General features: G+C 44.0%; 1 protein-coding gene across 1 annotated transcript in view; it reads right to left on the reverse strand.

Annotated features, from left to right (window-relative positions):
- Nucleotides 1-22,092, reverse strand: part of LRRC27 (leucine rich repeat containing 27) — a 43,218-nt gene that overhangs the window by 9,269 nt on the left and 11,857 nt on the right. Inside the window, exons 4-8 of the mRNA XM_044299841.1 lie at nucleotides 19,424-19,482; nucleotides 11,653-11,796; nucleotides 7,094-7,325; nucleotides 3,143-3,232; nucleotides 1,714-1,807 (exon numbers count right to left, since the gene is read on the reverse strand). Of these exons, the coding sequence (XP_044155776.1) occupies nucleotides 1,714-1,807; nucleotides 3,143-3,232; nucleotides 7,094-7,325; nucleotides 11,653-11,796; nucleotides 19,424-19,482 (619 nt within the window). The remainder of the gene's footprint in view (nucleotides 1-1,713; nucleotides 1,808-3,142; nucleotides 3,233-7,093; nucleotides 7,326-11,652; nucleotides 11,797-19,423; nucleotides 19,483-22,092) is intronic.

The following is a 22,092-nucleotide window of genomic DNA, read 5'->3' on the forward strand; positions in this document are numbered from 1 at the left end:
ACCATTAGAAAATAGAGAGAGCACTGGAATTAAAGGGGACCTGTCGCCATGAAAAGGCAGTGCAGGCAGCAGGTTATGGAGCAGGAGGAGCGGAGCAGATTGATGTATAGTTTTATGGGAAAAGATTCAGTAAAACGTGCAATTAAATCATTTAAACCTCTGCTCAATCTGTGCTTAGGAGTCATGTGGGCGGTCTTACTCAGTGACTAAGCTGTCAGTCGGTAAGTAGGACCGCCCACATGACTCCAAAGCACAGAATGAGCAGAGGTTTATAAGAATAACATACAAGTTATACTCAATCTTTCCTTGTTAAAACTATACATCAATCTGCTCAGCTCCTCCTGCTCCATAACTTGCTGCCTGCATTTTAATGGTGACCGATTCCCTTTAAAGTGGTTTTCCAAGACTTGTTTTTCTGACGATAGGTCATCGGTATCTGATCGGTGGGGGTCTGTACCCAATCAGACTCCAATGTAAATGACCCCCAATCAGACCTCAGATAAGAGCCCTAAAATAAAAAAATACCCCCCATTCAGACCTCAGATCAGCCCCATGTCTCTTATCATCAGCCCCCGTGTGCCTCAAAAAATAAAAAAAATAAAAATAAAAACTTACCTCTCCTGCTCCGGGTGCCGCCACTCCTCACCACCAGCAATCTTCCTCCTGCCGTCGGCTGTTCTGTGACCTCATATTTCAAAACTGGTGAGAGTGTTTAAAAATGCAAAAAGGCACAAAATGTTTGTGTACATTAAGTCCAAAAAAGTCGTAAAAGTCCCATTTTGTGACTTTTTGAAGCCAGAATTCTGGAGCGAAGGCATGATAAATCAAGGCCAAGGAGCCTATTTGTCTTTGGTCAATATGGTATTGCTGGCCCTGCTTTCCATCAATTTGGACCAAAATACAAAATAGGGCCACTTTTAGTATTTTTCCCAGGGCCACTTTAAGTTCCCAGTCCGCCGCTGAGAGCTTATTTGAATGCAGTAAATTATTATATTGGCGGGTACAGCTGCTGCTTGGCATTGGGTAGCCTCATACAGCTCACTAATGAAGGCCCCATGCACACGACCATATGTTTGGCTTGCCCATTTTTTGCGGATCATACGCGGATGTATTAATTGCAAATAAGATAGAACATGTCCTATTCTTGTCCATTTTGCGGACAAGGATAAGATATTTCTACAGAAGTTAGAAAAGAAATGCTGGCATGCACTCGGCCGGGATCCGCGATTTGTGGACCGCAAAACTCTTACGGCTGTGTGCATGAGCCCTACTGGAGAGGTTGCTACTTTTCCTTATTAAATATTGCTAAATGCACAATAACTATGCTCTCCGCACTGAGAATATGTAGAGTCCATACTGGCAATAGCCTTAATGATGGGCTTGCCATATGGGGGGGATTACAAAACTGCCATCTCAAATGTAAAGTTTATCTGATTTTACCTTTATAAAGCCTAGATCACTGCATTTTGCAAAAAAATAAAAAATAAAAATATAATCACTACCATTCCAATGAAATAGGGTCTTTCATTGTATGACACGACTCACTTATGTCTTCTTCATAAACGGTGTCTTTTCTACATAGGAAAGTAAAGGATCTTTGAAATGTGAAGGCAGTGATCTCCGACCTCTACGATCAGGCCCACGATACCACAGTGCCCTCTGCTGGCCAAGTCTCTTCTTTTACATTGGTCACATATAGCTAACGATACCTGCCTGGTGGGGATTCTCTGTCCTTTTCTTGCCTTTTGCTTTCTGATCTTGTATGAGCTTGGTCTGTTTTTGCCAGTCTTTCAGAATCTCTTGATTCCTGGCAAGAAAAACAGCATTTATTGGAAGGTGTTAAATTCTAACCTAGGATCATTGACCTAAAAAGCTACAAAAGAAAAAAAAAAGCTGCAGGACAAAAGAAAGTGTCATTAGTCTGACTAACTCGCCTCATCCAGGCACATTTTATAGGTCCTATTAAAAGGAATGTGATTTTTCACTCATTTGTTACTGTCACTGATACATTTTATATACTTTTCTATGACAAGTTGAAACTGTAATTTAAAAGGGTATCGCAGTGTACTCTCAGGCGGTTGTCTGGCCAGTACCGAAGACCCCTCTCCTGACATGTCGGTTGTAGTAACTACTTGCATTCCCCAGAGGCAGACACACCTAATACTGGTAACACCCAGCAGTACCTTTACTGCCGACTGCTGGAAATCTATTGATAAAGTTCTAGTAGTAATAATAGAGGACTGACACAACATAGGGTCCGAAGAATAGATGCTCCAGAATTGTTGTTACATAGGGAAAACCAGTCGTTACTAAACAGACCTGTCAGGAGAGGGGACAGCTCCTCTTTAATGTCTTTGTAGTTGAAATCGAGTGCATGTACTTATATTTTTGCAACCTAAGTGCCCCGATGTCCCGCTACGAGCACCGCTATACACTATACGCCGGTCTTCAAAATCTTCTGTGCTGCCTGCGCCCATAGGGCTGATGCACACAAACGTACTGTATTTTCTTTCCTTCCGTGTCCGTTCCATTTTTGTTGTGGACCGCATGCTGAACCATTCATTTCAATGGGTCCTCAAAAAAAACGGAGGTTACTCTGTGTGCATTCCGTATGTCCGTTCCGCAAAAAAATAAAACATGTCCTATTGTCCGCATTACGGACAAGGATAGGACTGTTCTATGAGCCAGCCGTTCCGTTTCGCAAAATAGGGAATGCACACAGAGTTATCCATTTTTTTAAATGTGGATCCGTGTTTTGTGGACCGCAAAATACATATGGTCGTTTGCATGAGCCCTTAGGCTCCATTCACACGTCCATAATAATGGGTCCACATCCGTTCCGCAAATTGCAGAATGGGTGGACCCATTCATTCTCTACGGGGACGGAATAAATGCAATTGCAGACAAGAATAGGCAGTTCTATGGCGGTGCCGGCCGGGTGTATTGCGGATCCGCAATACACCATGGACGTGTGAATGGACACTTGGTCATATATTAGGCGTTCTGCATTCCATGCCCCAGAATTAAATCTACGGCAACTCGGAGCTGCGGTAGATTTTTGCCATCATTCGTGTCTAAATCTCCCCCTATGAGCCTGATAGTTCTTCTGCTTCCAGAGACACATCCATGAGTCATCACTCACCTTTGCTTCTGAATAACCACGGCTAGCCTTTCCTTCTCGTCTGCCCGCCTGTCAGCTTCCGACCTTCTTCTTTCTACAGGCATGGCATGTCTAATTTCCAAAAAAAGAACACAAGTCAGTGATTTCCACTGTGAAACCCAGCAATGGTGTCGTCTTAAAGATGTGCCCCTTGAAGAATTAATTACTACATTCCCAGTAATGCCGACAGCTACTAAAATGTACAATCTGCGCTCCGCAGCCCGGGCTGTATAGAAAAATTAAATGCACTAATAAAATACATAATAAGTCACTTAACTGAAGCTGTAATTGCAGTCTTCCGTCTCATATTTCCCTATAATAAGCCCAGCAATGTCACCATTCACAGCGCTGAAGAACAGGAGGGAAGTGTTCTCTGTGTCTCATCCCTGTAACGGTCCATGCAGTTCGGGGAATGAATATCGCTTATGGGAATTAAAGGGGTAATCCCCCATCTACATACACCCAACATGGAGGTGGACGGGTGACGGCAAGTGCCACCGCCGCAATCTACAGAAATATCTGAAGAGATGTGAAACGAAGGGTTAACTGGGACTTATGAAGGCCCTTCGCTACTTTTTCCGACAGTCGAAACTGTTATAAAACGTAGGCAGGGTTCGGAGTTGTGCGCCATTGTTTAAAGCAGGAGTACACAACTTTTTCTGACTGAACCAATCCCAAGGGCCAAAAAGGTGACTATACATGCTGTCAATGTGCTGCAGAATCACAGAAAATCACGTCCTTGTAGCAACAACCCCGTTCAGATGAACTCCTTTTCAGTCTCACTCATTTCGACATCAGATCTGCCCTTGTGAATTCAGCCGTGAATTCCAGACACTAGAGTTGAGCGGATGCTTAATTCGAAGTCTCCTTCGTTGAAAACTTCGGAATAATACTGTACGGAGATCCGTCTCTGTACAGTATTAGAATGTATGGGCTCCGAGGAGCCGAAAGTTAGCTATTCACGAAGTCGCGCGTGAATTTGTGGAATAACTTCGGTAGTTGATTCTTAAAGTGGAAAACCACTTTAGAAATTAAAACCAAACTCAGCTTCAGTTCTGACTAGTACCTTGGAACCGAAGCAGAGTTTGTTTTTAAGTTTTAAAGTGGTTTTCCCCCTTAAAAATCAACTATCAGAGTAATTCAACGCTCGACTTTGTGAATAACTTATTTTGGCTCATCGGAGCCTACCGTACGGAGACGAATCTCCATACAGTATTATAACGAAGTTTTGAACAAAACGACTTCGGATTAAGCATCCGAAGCTCACTTCGCTCAACTCTAGTTGACACCAACAAGCCACACCTAAGGCTACTTTCGTACTAGCGTTAATATTTTCCGGTATTGAGATCCGTCATAGGGTCTCAATACTGGGAAAAAAAAACGCTTCAGTTTTGTCCCCATTCATTGTCAACGGGGACAAAACGTAACTGAACAGAACGGAGCGCTCCAAAATGCATTCTGTTCCGTTCTTATACCGGAGAGCAAACCGCAGCATGCTGCAGTTTGCTTTTCGTCCTGGGATGCGGAGCAGGACGGATCCATCGTGACCCACAATGCAAGTCAATTGGGACGGATCTGTTTTCTATGACACAATAGAAAACTGATCTGTCCCCCATTGACTTTGGTACGTCTTGGCTATGTTAAAGATAATACAACCGGATCCGTTCATACAACGGATGCAGACGGTTGTATTATCAGTAACGGAAGCGTTTTTGCTGAACCCTGCCGGATCCAGCCAAAACACAAGTGTGAAAGTAGCCTTAGTACACTCCGTGGGCCAGATTTATCATTAGCTCAAGTCAGAATAATGGAGTAAAAAAGTCGCCAATTTTTGCGCAATCGCTAAAACTTCGCAAAAATTAGCGATTTTTTTCTGCTCTGCACTATGCTCGCCAGTTTTCTGAAAGTGGGCGTGTTTTCTTATGTAAATGAATCTCTAGACAGATTTACTATTGCGACTATTTAAAAAGTTGCAAAAAAATGCGCAATTTCACCCCAGTGAGGACCATGCTTATCTTATGAGACTTTTTAATAGAACATGCGACTTTTTCGTAAAGACGTGCGACTTTTTCGTAAAGCTGCTTACTGACGGATAAACTGCTACCGTCAAACCACATTTATTACAGTCTTAAAGGGCCGTTCATAAATCTGACTTTAGCCATATGTGAAAGTGGAGTGAGCGGTCAGAGTCGTGATAAATCTGGCCCCATGTGTCCATCTCCTTCACAAGAGAGAAAGGAAGTGTCTTAAAGAAACAGTGCACAAAAATATAACACATTCCAGCACTTCCTTTCCTAATCTCGTCTTCCTCATATTTAGGCCTCATGCACACGACCGTTGTTGTGTTCCGTTCCGCAAAATGGGGTTCCATTGTTCCGTGATCCGTTTCCGTGTGTCTTCCTTTATTTTTGGAGGATCACCAGACATAAAGGAAAGTTAAAAAAAATCTAAGACAGGTTTGCCATGCAAATGATAGGAAAAGAACTGACGCGGATGACAATCTTGTGTGCCTCCGTGTTTTTTGGCGGTCCCATTGACTTGAATGGGTCCGCGAAACATTTTCCGCGAAAATAATAGGACAGGTTATATTTTTTTGACGTACTGGAACCATGGATCACGGACGCGGATGATAAACGGTGCATTAGCCGAGTTTTCAACGGACCCATTGAAACTCAATGGGTCCGCAGAAAATCACAAAAAACTGAACAATGGACACAGAATAAAACAACGGCCGTGTGCATGAGGCCTTAGTCTTATATTACAATTGAGAAGTACATAAAGAAATCTTCTCTCTGTGTCGCAGGAGCTCAGCCATGCCTCCCCCCCTCCTCCTCACTCTCCTGCGTCTGGCTATAAGACAAATGGTCGGAGCAGGAGACTCCCTGCTGTGTCCAGTTTGTAGTAGGACAAAAAGATTGTCAAGTCCTAGCCCCTATGCTTTGGCAATCAACCGACTACCATCCAAAGAAGGAAGAGTTCAGCCAGAAATGAACCCCTGTGTTCTCTACAAGACAGTCATGCAGAAAATTCCGCAGACTGACAAAGGCCTCATGCACACGACCGTTGTGTGCATCCGTGTCCGTTGTTCCGTTTTCCGTGATTTTTTGTGGACCCATTGACTTTCAATGGGTCCATTGAAAACTCGGAAAATGCAGCGTTTGTCATCCGCGTCCGTGATCCGTTTTTCCTGTCTGTCAAAAAAATATGACCTGTCCTATTTTTTTGAGGGACAACGGTTCGCGGACCCATTCAAGTCAATGGGTCCGTGAAAAAACACGGAGGCACACAAGATTGTCATCCGCGTCCGTGATCCATGTCCGTTTTTTTCCTATCATTTTCAAGGCAAACTTGACTTAGATTATTTTTTTCACTTTTCTGGTCTGGTGATCCTCCAAAAATCAAGGAAGACACATGCAAGAAAAAACGGACACGAATCACGGAACAACGGAACCCCGTTTTGCGGACCGTAAAAAAATACTGTCGTGTGCATGAGGCCAAACAGTGAGGGAAACTATATTCATCTGACATTAATCATTCTTTTCTGGGTTTAGTGTTCCTTTATGGCTTTCTTCACGCATAATTTCTGTTTGGGTTTTTTTTTTGTTGTTGTTGCATATTTTACCTATTTTGCGTTTTTTGGATGGCATTTTAACTGTATACTTAGAAAATGTGTTTTTCAACTCCGTTAGAGATTCCTATGGTGAAAAACGCCTTCTCTACAGCATGTTGTGTTTCGCAAAAACTCACATCCCCAATGCCTTAAACACCATGCAGAAAAATGCTTGTCTGTAGTGGATTTCATAAATTTTAACACTTTAAACTCACATGAAAAAAAGGAAATAAATATACCGGTAGCTTAAACGCTATTTTTCCAGTTTTCCAGCACTAATTGATCTGCCCCTAGAGGACTTCAGGGCTGTCTGTCTAGTTTACCTTGAGTCAGTGAGAAATTTCCACCCGATTTCTCTTCCTCGGTCCCGCGCATTCTGAGGTTTCCTATGGCAGGCGAGGGGCTCATTCTGAAGCATTTCTTCCATTTGCTTCTCCTCCATTTTATGTTTCAGCATCTCAAAGTGCTTCAGTTCTTCACTGCTTGACCAGTCACCTGTCAGATCCATGCTGGACTTCAATTCTTTCAGATTGAGTTTTTCAATTGGAGGCAATTCTTATGGAGGGGAAACATCGACGTTTTGTCTTTATTCAGTGATAGTAATACAAAGAATCGCGGCGCGTATAAGACAATAGCAAATGCGTTGAATGCCTGGGATATGGTGGACTTATAGCCGTGCTTGCAAGTAGTCTGGACAGTGAGGTCAAGAACTGACGGTTCCTATGGAATTTTATGAATGCCTACGCATGTACTCAGTACACTAGTATGCTACTCCGTGTTTCTCAACAATATATATGCGTTGTCTGGGGGTATTCTCACTCATTACCGGCAGCACCTAGTATGCAGAGTACATGTGTGCAGTATTGTAGGGCCGGCAATTTCCCTCCGGGTTCTGGGAAAGATATTCAAATAAACTTTCCTAAGCTTATCTGATGCCAGCAGATGTTAGACATCATTATTTGCACATATTTTCCCAGAAATCAAGAGGAGCACTGTCTAGCCTACAATAGTCACCACATATATTAACTGGTCTCCATAATAGAAATAGTACTCACCCCGAGGTCCCCCCAAGGCCTTGCAACAAGAAAAGCTGTTTCTATCTGCCTTGCTCTGATAAAGAGCTTTTGTCCTCAAAGAGCTAGTTGCAGATGTGGGGAGGGTTTAGCCATTTTCCTAGTTTTGCTACATAAGCATGTTTAAAAGGCTGGATGGCACCTCTGCCTATGAGCTGTGTGAAGATAACGTAGCACTCCTACAAGTGCTATGTTCTCCTCACTATTTACCTGCCCGTCATGCAGCAGAGAGCAGGTGTAATTAATTGCAGCTCTGCTGTCCCTATTCACCCGAGGATAGGTCATCAGCTGTCCCTATTCGCCCGAGGAGAGGTCATCAGCTGTCCCTATTCGCCCGAGGAGAGGTCATCAGCTGTCCCTATTCGCCCGAGGATAGGTCATTAGCTGTCCCTATTCGCCCGAGGATAGGTCATCAGCTGTCCCTATTCACCCGAGGATAGGTCATCAGCTGTCCCTATTCACCCGAGGATAGGTCATCAGCTGTCCCTATTCACCCGAGGATAGGTCATCAGCTGTCCCTATTCACCCGAGGATAGGTCATCAGCTGTCCCTATTCACCCGAGGATAGGTCATCAGCTGTCCCTATTCACCCGAGGATAGGTCATCAGCTGTCCCTATTCACCCGAGGATAGGTCATCAGCTGTCCCTATTCACCCGAGGATAGGTCATCAGCTGTCCCTATTCACCCGAGGATAGGTCATCAGCTGTCCCTATTCACCCGAGGATAGGTCATCAGCTGTCCCTATTCACCCGAGGATAGGTCATCAGCTGTCCCTATTCACCTGAGGATAGGTCATCAGCTGTCCCTATTCACCTGAGGATAGGTCATCAGCTGTCCCTATTCACCCGAGGATAGGTCATCAGCTGTCCCTATTCACCCGAGGATAGGTCATCAGCTGTCCCTATTCACCCGAGGATAGGTCATCAGCTGTCCCTATTCACCCGAGGATAGGTCATCAGCTGTCCCTATTCACCCGAGGATAGGTCATCAGCTGTCCCTATTCACTCGAGGATAGGTCATCAGCTGTCCCTATTCACCCGAGGATAGCCCTCTCTCTCTCTCTCTCTCAGCAGGACGGGCTGAGCAGGAAGTCTGTGAGATGCAGCTTCAGCCAATAGCTGTACAGTAGGAAGTGATGTCAGAGAAGGGGGCGTCATTTTAGTAACATGCAGCAGTAGTTGTTATTGTCTAAGGTGGTAAGGACATATGGTATAGTACGGGGCACCGTGAAAAATTGCATTGAAGGGACTAGAGTGAAAGAATGAATGGCCACGGTATGTTAAATTACCCTACTGTGTCTATTTTACTCATTCTAAACATTTGCCCAGAGTTTCACTTTAAACTGATGAGTAGCTTTCTCACAAATCCCAAATAGCCACACTGACACACAAGCCTTGACCTGAACCATGATGAGAACCATTCAGGCCTCACTAAATTAGCCTTTTGAGAAGGGTCTATCCTGTAGGGATTTCCAGTAGTATACAGTAAAGTTGCTTACACACCTTCAATAGTTTTTCGAGCTTTTGGCTGACAACTATCTCTCCCGACTACCCCACACACATACATGCTTGGTTTGGCTGAATGTGTATATGTTTTCAATGGAAAGAGATGAGAAAGCCACTGCCAGACACTTCTTATGGCGAATTACCTCTTTGGATGGGGCAAAAAAAAATAAAAAAATCACTTTGCCCGATCCCCCCCCCCCTTCATCTGTTGATTGGGAGAGTCAGAGGCCCCCCCATACACATTAGATTGTCAGCTGGTCCCAGTCAATGCATACCTCATTATGGATTTATTCTCCACTAGAAGCATTGCTTTGAATAGAAAATGCCATGTCCGGAATATGGACGTCACCTGCTGCCGTTGTAGGGGTTGTCCCACCCAAAAAATATTTTGCAGTTTTCAAACCAGCAGCTGGATTTAGTGCTTTTACAATTGCATGTAATTTTAAATTTAGTATAGACAGTGTGTTATTCAATAAAATCTATCTGTATAGCGCCACCTGCTGTTTGTTGTTTTTCTTATTTCTCTGTCCATCTCACTGAGAAACACATGCTCAGTTCCATCCTTTATCTGAGTTGTGATAGGGAGATAGTTGCAGCAGAAAAGACCCATCCCCTGATTTGCGACAGAAAGGACACGCCCCCTGAGCTGCCAGCTTGATATTAATCTAGCTGAGCAATTTGAAAAATGTATGGGGAGATCTCTGGATCCATGTGAGGTACAGGGCTGGATCTAGCTTTGTAATAAAGATTATTATGTATTATATGATGTCTGATTTTCATTTTTTACATCGTCATGGGACAACCCCTTTAAGAGTCTGTGTATGTGGGTTTGCAGTGTGCATGAAACCTGAATATAGACTAAAGAAAGGCTATTCTACATGTCATTGAGGAAGTGTTATTCGGTCACCAGTTTCATGGTATCCTAACTAAGGACAACATATACTAGTGACAGGTCTCATTCGCAAAATCCTGTCTCACTTTCTTTAACCCCTTAAAGACCGGGCCTATTTTCATTTTTGATTTTTCAATAGCCATAACTTTTTTATTTTTCCATTCACGTAGCCATCCATATAAGGGCTTATTTTTTGCAGGACAAGATGCATTCTTTTAATTTACCATGTGTTGTATTGGAAAACGGGGGGAAAAAAATATTTTGTGGGCTAAAATTGAAAAATAAAGAAAATACAATTCCGCCAAAGTTTTGGGGGTTTTGACATCGTGGCCTTCACTGTGCGCTAAAAATAACATGGCATCTTTATTCTGCAGCTCAATACGATTAGGGCAATACCAAACTTCTATTGTTTTTATTTTGTTTAATTACTTTTAAAAAAAAAAACTTTTGAAAAAAAAAAAATCTGTTTTCTTTGCATCGCCATTTTCTGACAGCCATAACTTTTTTATACTTCAATCTACAGAGCTTTATGAGGGCTTGTTTCTTGCGTACTGTAGTTTTTATTGGTACCATTTCTGTGGTATGTACAACTCTTTAATTATTACTTTTATAGAATTTTTTGGGGGGGGGACAAGATCACAAAAAAATTGCAAATCACATGTTTTTTACATCCATACAATTGCGTAATGCCGTACATGTACGGTATTATGCGCTAAAGGGTTAATTGACCCAACCATTTTGCTAAAAGCGTGTGCTAAACAGCTCCAGCACATGCCAATGAGTCCCCATATTCACGCGCTCACGGCTCTCCCTGACCACTTGCTCCTAATTCAAATGGGAAAAACCTGTTAATCAGAGGCAGTTGGGCGGAAAGAGCCATTAGCTCATAAATATGGGGAATCATTGACATGTGCTGGAGCTGTTAGAACTTGGCAGCATAAAACACTGGTGACAGATTCCCTTTAGGCCTCATTCACACAAACGTAAGCAGTTAGTGCCCGGGCACCGGCCGTGTGAATCCTGTATTGCGGCGCGGAGCCATTGACTTGAATGGGTATGCAAGATACGGAAAATGTCCTATCTTTTCGGGGCGGGGCAAGGTCCCAAAATCCCACGGAAGTGCCTCCGCACCGCTCCGTATTGCAGACCCATTGGATCTGCACCTGTGATACAGAATTCACACAGCCAATGCTCGTATATTGCGGAGCCGCTGTTTGCGGTCCGCAATATGGTCACGCAGGGCTTACAGTTGTGTGAATGAGCCCTTAAAGAAGAGAACCTTACTGAGGAAGACACCAATTCAGTTGGGAATATCGTAATCAAAGGTTCATTACAGGTGATCCATTCTAAAACACAGTATATTATATAAAATACACATGCTATAAAGCAAATAACGGCAATTTCATCTTACCGGGTTCAGGACTTGCAGGATCCTCCTTTTGGAAATTGCGTAGAAAAGATAATATGGATGCAAGTCCTTTGTGAACAATATCTTCTGGTGGAAACTCAAGAGGACAGTGTCTTAGAGTCAAGGCTTTTAGAGTAGACAAGTTTCCTGTAAAAGAAAATGGAGATGTGATTTAGGCTTTTTTTCACGCAGCGTTCTGCAGTGTACATCCACGGTGTCCCAATGGGAGTATATACCAGAGGAAACTTAGGATAAGGGCATCAATATCAGATTGGTGGCGGTCCAACACCAGGGACTGCCACCGATCAGCTGCTAGAAGAAGCTGGCGTTCTGTGAGTGCCGCGGCCTCCTCCTAGGCCATGTGACATCACCATACATTGGTCACATGGCCTAGTTGCAGCTCAGCCCCATAGAAGTGAATAGGGCTGAGCTGCAATACCAAGCACTGCCACTATACAACGTACGGCACCAGAGATCCAGGAGTGCGGCGGCTCCCTGATTGGCGGGGGTGCTGGAATTCGGACCCGAGGATAGGTCATCATTATATTTACCAGGATAACCCCTTTAACAGATACTACTGCTTGGCATTCATCACCCATAGGCTCCTACGTGAAAAAAATACAAACCGTGGTGGTATATATATTTTTTTAACTGGATGCTTCTGTATTGAATAGCGCAGTTTTCTGTGGATATCATCTGCGATGTCCATTCAATGTGTGATATATGACACTAGTATGAAAAACACAAGGCCCGTGTTCCCAAATTTGTATGAAGTGGACAGGGGCAGATTGGCATAGACCTTACAGGGAAATTTCCCGATGGGCCGATGCCCAGGGGGCTGCCTGGGCCCTCCTTACGGTCGGCCAGTGGAAGTTTTGGGGGATGTATGTTGTGCAGTTGGAGGCAGTATTTTGTGATGGACTGTGGTATTTGGCTGTGTTGCGGAGGTATAATTTGCCGCGATATGGTATTGCTGGCCCTGCCTTCTATCAATTTGGACCCGACTACAAAACGGGAATCACTTTCAGTATTTTTTCCAGGGTCACTATAAGTTCCCAGTCCGCCCCCCGGGAGGCAGAGGTAACCCTGCCGCTCCATTCAACTCTATGGAAAGGCTGGAGACATCCCAGCGCTTGTACTCCGCTAGCTCTGGTAGTCCCATAGAGTTAAATGGAGAAGAGTATGCTTCTCTATTTGAATAGGGAAAGATAAGATCCTCATTCTCATGATCTGCGGGGGTCCAGTGGTCGGATTCCCCCTTAGCGCCTATCATAAGTTGTTGCGATGGGTCAAACCCTTTAAATTTGGTATTCCTCATTTTCCTTACTTCATTCCCAAAATATCAACATGAAAAGTTAGGGTGGGCTCACATCACGTTTTATGCCTCCGTTTGATAAATATGTTAGAAAAAAAAAAGATACTAAATCACAGCAGACCACGTTCTTGGGAACTTATAGTGGCCCTGGAAAAAATATATATATGTTTTTTTAATATATGGAACTCTATGGTAAACGGATGGCACTGTATGGCATCCGTCTGAGGCATCCGTTTAACCTATATGTTTTTTTGTACATGTTAAATGGATGGGAAAAACGTGATGTGAACCCAGCCTTAGTGCGCATGTAAAAGGTAAATGGACACTATTAACCCTTGCATGTTAGCCGCTTGGTAGCACCCTTTGACCAGCAAATCCACTGAACCCGCTACGAAGGCGTTCAAGCCTCTTTCCTTCCACTTAAGTCACTGAGTCAATGAAGAAAAACAATAATGAGTCGTCGCAGCATGAAATACATTTGGGCGACCGTCTATACAGGCAAAGTTCTGCGCGGTGAAATACAATTGCCAGAATGCATTAGCAAACATTTACGCTCAGCAGCACGGAAAATGGCTGCAATTAATCTTAACTGTTATGACGTTGGGAAAACGAGGAAATCATAGCCACGTCTCGTCAGATGGAATCGGCAAAGATGTATTAAAGGTTTTATTGAAGTTTAAATGTTTTTTGCAGGATTAATACTAAATACTGATGTTCGTTTAGCAGCTGACTAACTATAGTCCTACAGCCCCAGAGGCAGATCTAATACCCGGAGAGTCGGGGCTCAATTTACCGTGTCAAGTGCGATCAGCGCAACATCTAGAATCAGCTAAACGGTTAGTGGCTTTTCTGGATTTAAAAGGAAAATGCACTGTGACCTCTGACACCCTTTATCATGGCTATGGTTAAAAGGGGATTTCTGAGATTTTTGAACTGATGACCTACCCTCCAGATAGGTCATCAGTGTCTGGACCCCGAGGACCCCCCACCGATCAGCTGTTTGAGAAGGCAGCGGCGCTCACAGTATGTATACACTATGGCTAACCTCCGGCACTCCAGCTGTGGTGAAACTACGACTCCCAGCATGCTCCTTTCATTTCTATGGAGTTCTGAGAACAGCCAAGCAAGTGTGCATCATGGGACTAGTAGTTTTAACACAGGTGGAGTGCCGGAGGTTAGCCTTCACAGATGTATACTGTGTAATATAAACTACTCCTGTCTCCACTGACCACCAGAAGGCACCAAGGAATATATCCTTTATCCCCACTGATCACCGCAGAAAATACATTATTTCCCTAGTGGTCACTAGGCTCCAGAGGATATACTTTATCCTTGACTCCACTGTCCACCAGAGGAGGTAACCTATCCTTATCCCCACTGGACACCAGGGAATACAGCCTATCCTTATCCCCACTGGACACCAGGGAATACAACCTATCCTTATCCCCACTGGACATCAGGGAATACAACCTATCCTTATCCCCACTGGACATCAGGGAATACAACCTATCCTTATCCCCACTGGACATCAGGGAATACAGCCTATCCTTATCCCCACTGGACATCAGGGAATACAACCTATCCTTATCCCCACTGGACATCAGGGAATACAACCTATCCTTATCCCCACTGGACACCAGGGAATACAACCTATCCTTATCCTCACTGGACACCAGGGAATACAACCTATCCTTATCCTCACTGGACACCACGGAATACAACCTATCCTTATCCTCACTGGACACCAGGGAATACAACCTATCCTTATCCTCACTGGACACCAGGGGATACAACCTATCCTTATCCTCACTGGACACCAGGGAATACAACCTATCCTTATCCCCACTGGACACCAGGGAATACAACCTATCCTTATCCTCACTGGACACCAGGGGATACAACCTATCCTTATCCTCACTGGACACCAGGGGATACAACCTATCCTTATCCTCACTGGACACCAGGGAATACAACCTATCCTTATCCCCACTGGACACCAGGGAATACAACCTATCCTTATCCCCACTGGACACCAGGGAATACAGCCTATCCTTATCCCCACTGGACATCAGGGAATACAACCTATCCTTATCCCCACTGGACATCAGGGAATACAACCTATCCTTATCCCCACTGGACACCAGGGAATACAACCTATCCTTATCCTCACTGGACACCAGGGGATACAACCTATCCTTATCCTCACTGGACACCAGGGAATACAACCTATCCTTATCCTCACTGGACACCAGGGAATACAACCTATCCTTATCCTCACTGGACACCAGGGAATACAACCTATCCTTATCCTCACTGGACACCAGGGAATACAACCTATCCTTATCCTCACTGGACACCAGGGAATACAACCTATCCTTATCCTCACTGGACACCAGGGAATACAACCTATCCTTATCCCCACTGGACATCAGGGAATACAACCTATCCTTATCCCCACTGGACATCAGGGAATACAATCTATCCTTATCCCCACTGGACATCAGGGAATACAACCTATCCTTATCCCCACTGGACATCAGGGAATACAATCTATCCTTATCCCCACTGGACACCAGGGAATACAACCTATCCTTATCCCCACTGGACACCAGGGAATACAGCCTATCCTTATCCCCACTGGACATCAGGGAATACAACCTATCCTTATCCCCACTGGACATCAGGGAATACAACCTATCCTCATCCTCACTGGACACCAGGGAATACAACCTATCCTTATCCCCACTGGACACCAGGGAATACAACCTATCCTTATCCCCACTGGACACCAGGGAATACAGCCTATCCTTATCCCCACTGGACACCAGGGAATACAACCTATCCTTATCCCCACTGGACACCAGGGAATACAACCTATCCTTATCCCCACTGGACACCAGGGAATACAACCTATCCTTATCCCCACTGGACACCAGGGAATACAGCCTATCCTTATCCCCACTGGACACCAGGGAATACAACCTATCCTTATCCCCACTGGACATCAGGGAATACAACCTATCCTTATCCTCACTGGACACCAGGGAATACAACCTATCCTTATCCTCACTGGACACCAGGGAATACAACCTATGCTAATCCCCACTGGACATCAGGGAATACAACCTATCCTTATCCCCACTGGACACCAGGGAATACAACCTATCCTTATCCTCACTGGACACCAGGGAATACAACCTATCCTTATCCCCACTGGACATCAGGGAATACAATCTATCCTTATCCTCACTGGACACCAGGGAATACAACCTATCCTTATCCTCACTGGACACCAGGGGATACAACCTATCCTTATCCTCACTGGACACCAGGGGATACAACCTATCCTTATCCCCACTGGACACCAGGGAATACAACCTATCCTTATCCCCACTGGACACCAGGGAATACAACCTATCCTTATCCTCACTGGACACCACGGAATACAACCTATCCTTATCCTCACTGGACACCACGGAATACAACCTATCCTTATCCTCACTGGACACCAGGGGATACAACCTATCCTTATCCTCACTGGACACCAGGGGATACAAGCTATCCTTATCCCCACTGGACACCAGGGGATACAACCTATCCTTATCCCCACTGGACACCAGGGAATACAACCTATCCTTATCCCCACTGGACACCAGGGAATACAACCTATCCTTATCCTCACTGGACACCAGGGAATACAACCTATCCTTATCCTCACTGGACACCAGGGAATACAACCTATCCTTATCCTCACTGGACACCAGGGGATACAACCTATCCTTATCCCCACTGGACACCAGAAAGTATAGTGTACCCTTATCTCCATTAGCCATCAGACAGAATATCTTATTATATATTAGGCACCAGAGAATACAAACTTGTCATTATCTCCTCTGATCACCATAGAAAGTAACCTACTCTCCTACCCACCAGGGCGTACATCCTATCCACCAGGGAATATACAGTAACTTGCTTCATGCTCCTTCTCCTATTCTCTTCCATTGTAGGATTTTTCTATGACAATTGTTCCGCATACATAATGATGATGGGTTAATGGCAGACAAGATGATACCGCGACTTCTGCCATGAAGCCGATCACAAAACACTGCTCCATATTTTGAAACCCACTTAAAAGTGCAATCTGAAGAGTAAACGATATCCTGTTCTGGAATATGCTAAGTATTAATCAGGAACTCAGTCATTAAATCATTATTATATTGCAATCAAATCAGCGTCAAAATGAATAATACCTGATGAAGAGAGCACAGCGCCCAAAACACTGAGCTGCAGCGATTACCGTAAACCCATCTCAACAGTTCCTGATGAATTAACCTCATGCATAAAATAGGTAATTTAGGAAAACTGCTCAAAATAACAGAGCAGCATAATAATATGTTATTATTTGATTTCATTAGTCCCATACCTTAGGGCTCGTTCACACGACCGTTGGTGTCCCGCATTTGCGGATCCGCAATACACGGGCACCATTCCGTTGTCATTCTGCATCACGGATGCGGACCCATTCATTTCAATAGGTCCGCAAATCCGGAGACGCGGAACGGAACACTACGGAGTGCTTTCTGGGGTTCCGTTCCATGCCTCCGCAACGCAAAAAGATAGAACTTGCTCCATCTTCTTGCGGAACGGAGGGATTGCGGACACACAGCAAGGGCACAGGACACCAACGGTCGTGGGAACGAGCGCTTATTACGCAGAAATCCTTGTAGATTATAAGCTCTTGTGGGCAGGGTCCTCTCCCCCTCTGTACCAGTCTGTAAATAGAATGCGTAACCTCCTCCTGATGTACAGCGCCATGGAATTAATGACGCCTTCAAAAAACGGTCACTATAAATGGACGTTAAACGGGCAAACTCCTGTCTAAAGGCCCGTAAAAAATTCAGTGGGGTCCATCTGACCTCCCCAGGCAATGACTGCTTTATTTTCCTGTTCACATCGCCATATGAGGGCTTGATTTTTGCACTTTCTAATAGGAGGCTAGAAAAAAAAAAAATCCAAAAGGGGTTTCGTTTTTACGGTTTTCTTTGTGTAATAAAACTGACCTGTTGTCTGGGTCAGTACGATTACGCATACCACATTTATATCGTTTTTTTTTGTGTTTCTTAAACCTAAGAATAAAAAAACAAAATAACTTTTTCTTTGCATCACCATATTCTGACACCTACATAACTTTGTTGTGTGAAGGCTCATTTTTTGGGGGGCAATTTGTATTTTTTACTAATTTCACTTTGAGGTGTGTATGACTTTTTAATCACTTTTTAAATTAAATTTTAGGGGGGTGGTAAAGTGACGGAAAAACAGCTAATCGTCCATTTTGATTCTTTTTTTCCGTATGGAATAAATACATTTAAATTTTAATGGTTCAGACATTTTAGGACATGTGAGGTCAATGATCTTTATTTTTTATTGTTCCTTTTTAATATGGGGTAGGGTGTGATGTTTTGTTTTTAAACTTTTTTAAACTTTTTTAAAGTCCCCTTAACAGTGTTTAAGGGTACAGCTGAGATTTTTTGCCATGATAGTCAATGGTGTCGCACTGCGTCATGCTGAGACTGCAACAGGATAGTCGCACCAAAATCCAACTTGAATGGATTTACGTGCGACTGTCGTGGCGCAGTGCAACACCATTGAGTATCGTTAAAAAAAAATTCACGTGACTAATGTCGTCGTGTAGCCCTAGCCTAACAAGCTATTGTCACATTGTTTCTCCAATAGACTGCAAAGAATTACCATTGCAATCTATGGCTTTTATTATGTTCTATAGCAGGCATCCTCAAACTGCGGCCCTCCAGCTGTTGCAAAACTACAACTCCCAGCATGCCCGAACAGCCTACAGGTATCAGCCTACAGCAGGGCATTGTGGGAGTTGTAGTTTTACAACAGCTGGAGAGCCGCAGTTTGAGGATGCCTGTTCTATAGGAACATTGCTGTGGCAGGCCTCGGAGCATTCAGAAGGCCTGAGGCTGTCACAGCAACCGAATGGCTCCCTCGATATCAGCACTGGGGAAAATCCTCTCAGATGCCATGGTTGAAATTCACCACGATATCTGAAGGGTTAAATGTCCATGACTGATGTTATTGCCGATCACAGACACTGCCTCCGAGTGTCTGCTCTGTAAGACAGGAGAAACCTGGAGGCTATTGCGCTTGCTCAGCTTCTGAGCGAGCGCCATGTTTAAAGACCCGACTTCCATTGTACATGTACCGACGGAGCCGAGCTAAACTTCATGGATAACGCATAAAGTACAAAATGGCACAAAAAGGTTAACTAACTCTTTCAATGTATTTCAGTGGCTTTTGTCGAAAAGATGACCCGAGATAAAACTGTGACATGTGCTATCAGAGTCAATTTAGCTCGGCTTCATCTGTACGGCGGAGGTCGGGAAAGGGTTAAATAGCTTTGCTCTATATAGCCATAAATCCACAAAATACTCCACTTACCGAGTTCTATAGGAAGCACTTTTATTGGATTTCCCTCAAGGAGAAGATATTGTAGTTGCCTGTGGGAAATGCAAAGAGAATTTGAATATTACTAGAGATGGGTGAAGTATTGAAAAGTTCAATTCGCCTGCTTCGCCGAATAAAAATAAAATAAAATTCGCTTTGTGATGAATTACTTCGTCAAGAAGCACATTTCTTTGTAGGTAGCGAGTGCAATAACAAGGAATGGCGATTGTGCTGCCCCCCCGTCATTCTACCCCTCAGCTGATCGCGGCTATAATCGCGTATAAGTGTAAAATAAAAAATTCTTACGTCATCCGTTTGATCGCAAAAAGCCGGCCGCTGGCCGTGTGCACCCCGCATCACGGATGCAGACGCATTCACTTGAATGGGTCCGCAATTCCAGAGACGTGGAACGGAGTCACAGAACACCGGAAGCACTACGGAGTGCTTCCGTGGCGTTTCTTTCCGTGGTTCCGCACCACAAAAAAATATGACATGTCATTTTTTTTTGCGGTGCGGACATACCACGGACCCATTCAAGTTGAATGGGTCCGGCCCCGCTGCACGGATGCCCGCGTGCATGAGGCCTATGGTTGTAGCCGCATGCAATTATCGGATGGATCTATTTAATGCATGTAATACAGGGTTTCCACGCTGACTTTCTTTTATTTGCCAATGCAGTTGTCTACGGCAGGATCTGAAGTGAGCACCAGGTGTGTATGTGGAGTACTGAGTACGGATAATTAACTTCAGTTAAATTATGCATCAGGCAGTGGTAAATAATGCAGCATAAGTTATACGCTTTTTAAACATTTCCATATCCCAGCAAATAACACGTGAAAGATAAACCTGAATACAAAAAAAAATATAAAAATTTAAAGGAAATTTCCTCTCTGTATTGTCTTGTCATTTCTAGGTCCAGAATCCTGTGCTGATGGATTTCTTAATACATCTTCATAGCTTCCGGAGTTCTGTTTTTCTGATCCAGAGCTCCAAACCGCTTGTACCTGAATAAAAAGTAGTAAAAAATTTGCTGAAGCCGCCACTAGAGGGAGTACAATGTATAATCAGAATGCAGTCAGCTCCCAGGCTCCCTCTAGTGGTGGATGGTAGGTAGCCAGAAGGTTATTTTTTAAAAATCCATGCCTATGTTGGTGATTTGGAGCTCTGGCTGATGCAAAGATGTTTTAAGAAATTAATCGGCACAGCAGTTTGAACCAATTTATATTAAACTAAAAAAACTAAAACTAAATAGTATATGAAGACCGCAATTCACTTTAAGACTGACAGACATTGGGATTTTAATTTACAAGTAAAAGAGTTACCAAATAGGACACAGAAAAACAGGCATATAGCCAATCATCTGTACATTAAAGCGCATCTGTCAGCAGTTTTGTACCTATGACACTGGCTGACCTGTTACATGTGCACTTGGCAGCTGAAGGCATCTGTGTTGGTCCCATGTTCATATGTGCCCGCATTATTGAGAAAAATTATGTTTTTATATATGCAAATGAGCCTCTAGGAGCAACGGGGGCGTTGCCATTACTCTTAGAGGCTCTGCTCTCTCTGCAACTGCTGTGGTCCCTGCACTTTGACAGGTCTACGTGTGATCACGTTTTCAGTGCCTGGCCCTGTCAATCAAAGTGCAGAGGGAGCGGCAGCTGCAGAGAGAGCAGAGTCTCTAAGAGTAATGGTAACGCCCCCGTTGCTCCTAGAGGCTCATTTGCATATATTAAAACATTATTTTTCTTAGCAATGCGGGCACATATGAACATAAGATCAACACAGACGCCAAGCACATGTGCAAGAGGTCAGACAGTTTATAGGTGCAAAACTTCTGACAAATGCCCATCTCTACGTTTAGGTTATCACCATTATTCCCAGTAAGCAGCCCCCTCCTCACACTGGATTCTGTGGTCAGTGTTTTTAGCTATCTGATCCTAGCTGTGGCCGATATACCCTAGGGCTTGTTCACACGACCGTGCTGTGTTTTGCGGTCCGCAAGTTGCACAGATGCCTCCCGTCTGCCTTCTGCAATTTGCGGAACAGAACGGACGGCCCTTTATAGAAATGCCTATTCTTGTCTGCAAAATGGACAAGAATAGGACATGACTTATCATTTTGAGAGACAGACTAGTGAATAGCCATTTTCAACCGCCAGAAAGAACAGGCAACTGGCTTTCTAGAAAGCCCATAGGTACCTTTAAATGTGGCAGCTGCACAGCTTGTAGTCAAATTAAAAAAAGCTAAATCATTCACATGCTCCTCTAACAATAAAGAATTCATAAATTGTCTCACCACCGGGGTAGTGTATCTGGCCCAAGGCACTTGCCCACTAGACTATGTGGGCAAGACAAAACGTGAGTTTAGGAGACGAATAAGAGACCATGTGAATGACATACTGAATGAAAAAGACACATCAGTAGCTCGCCACGTTGTACAGTACCATGGAGGCAATACCAACTGCCTGAAATTTATGGGATTACAACATGTCCCTAAACCCAGGAGAGGTGGCGATTGGGACAAGTTGATCCTACGGGCAGAAACAAAATGGACTTATAAACTAAACTGTGTGACACCTAAAGGCTTGAATGAATTCATTTCATATAAACCTTCTTTGTAATCCAATTGTCACAACTTTAAAATATGTGATGGATCATATG

Source organism: Bufo gargarizans, chromosome 6, assembly GCF_014858855.1.
Source record: "Bufo gargarizans isolate SCDJY-AF-19 chromosome 6, ASM1485885v1, whole genome shotgun sequence".
NCBI classification, from domain to species: domain Eukaryota; kingdom Metazoa; phylum Chordata; class Amphibia; order Anura; family Bufonidae; genus Bufo; species Bufo gargarizans.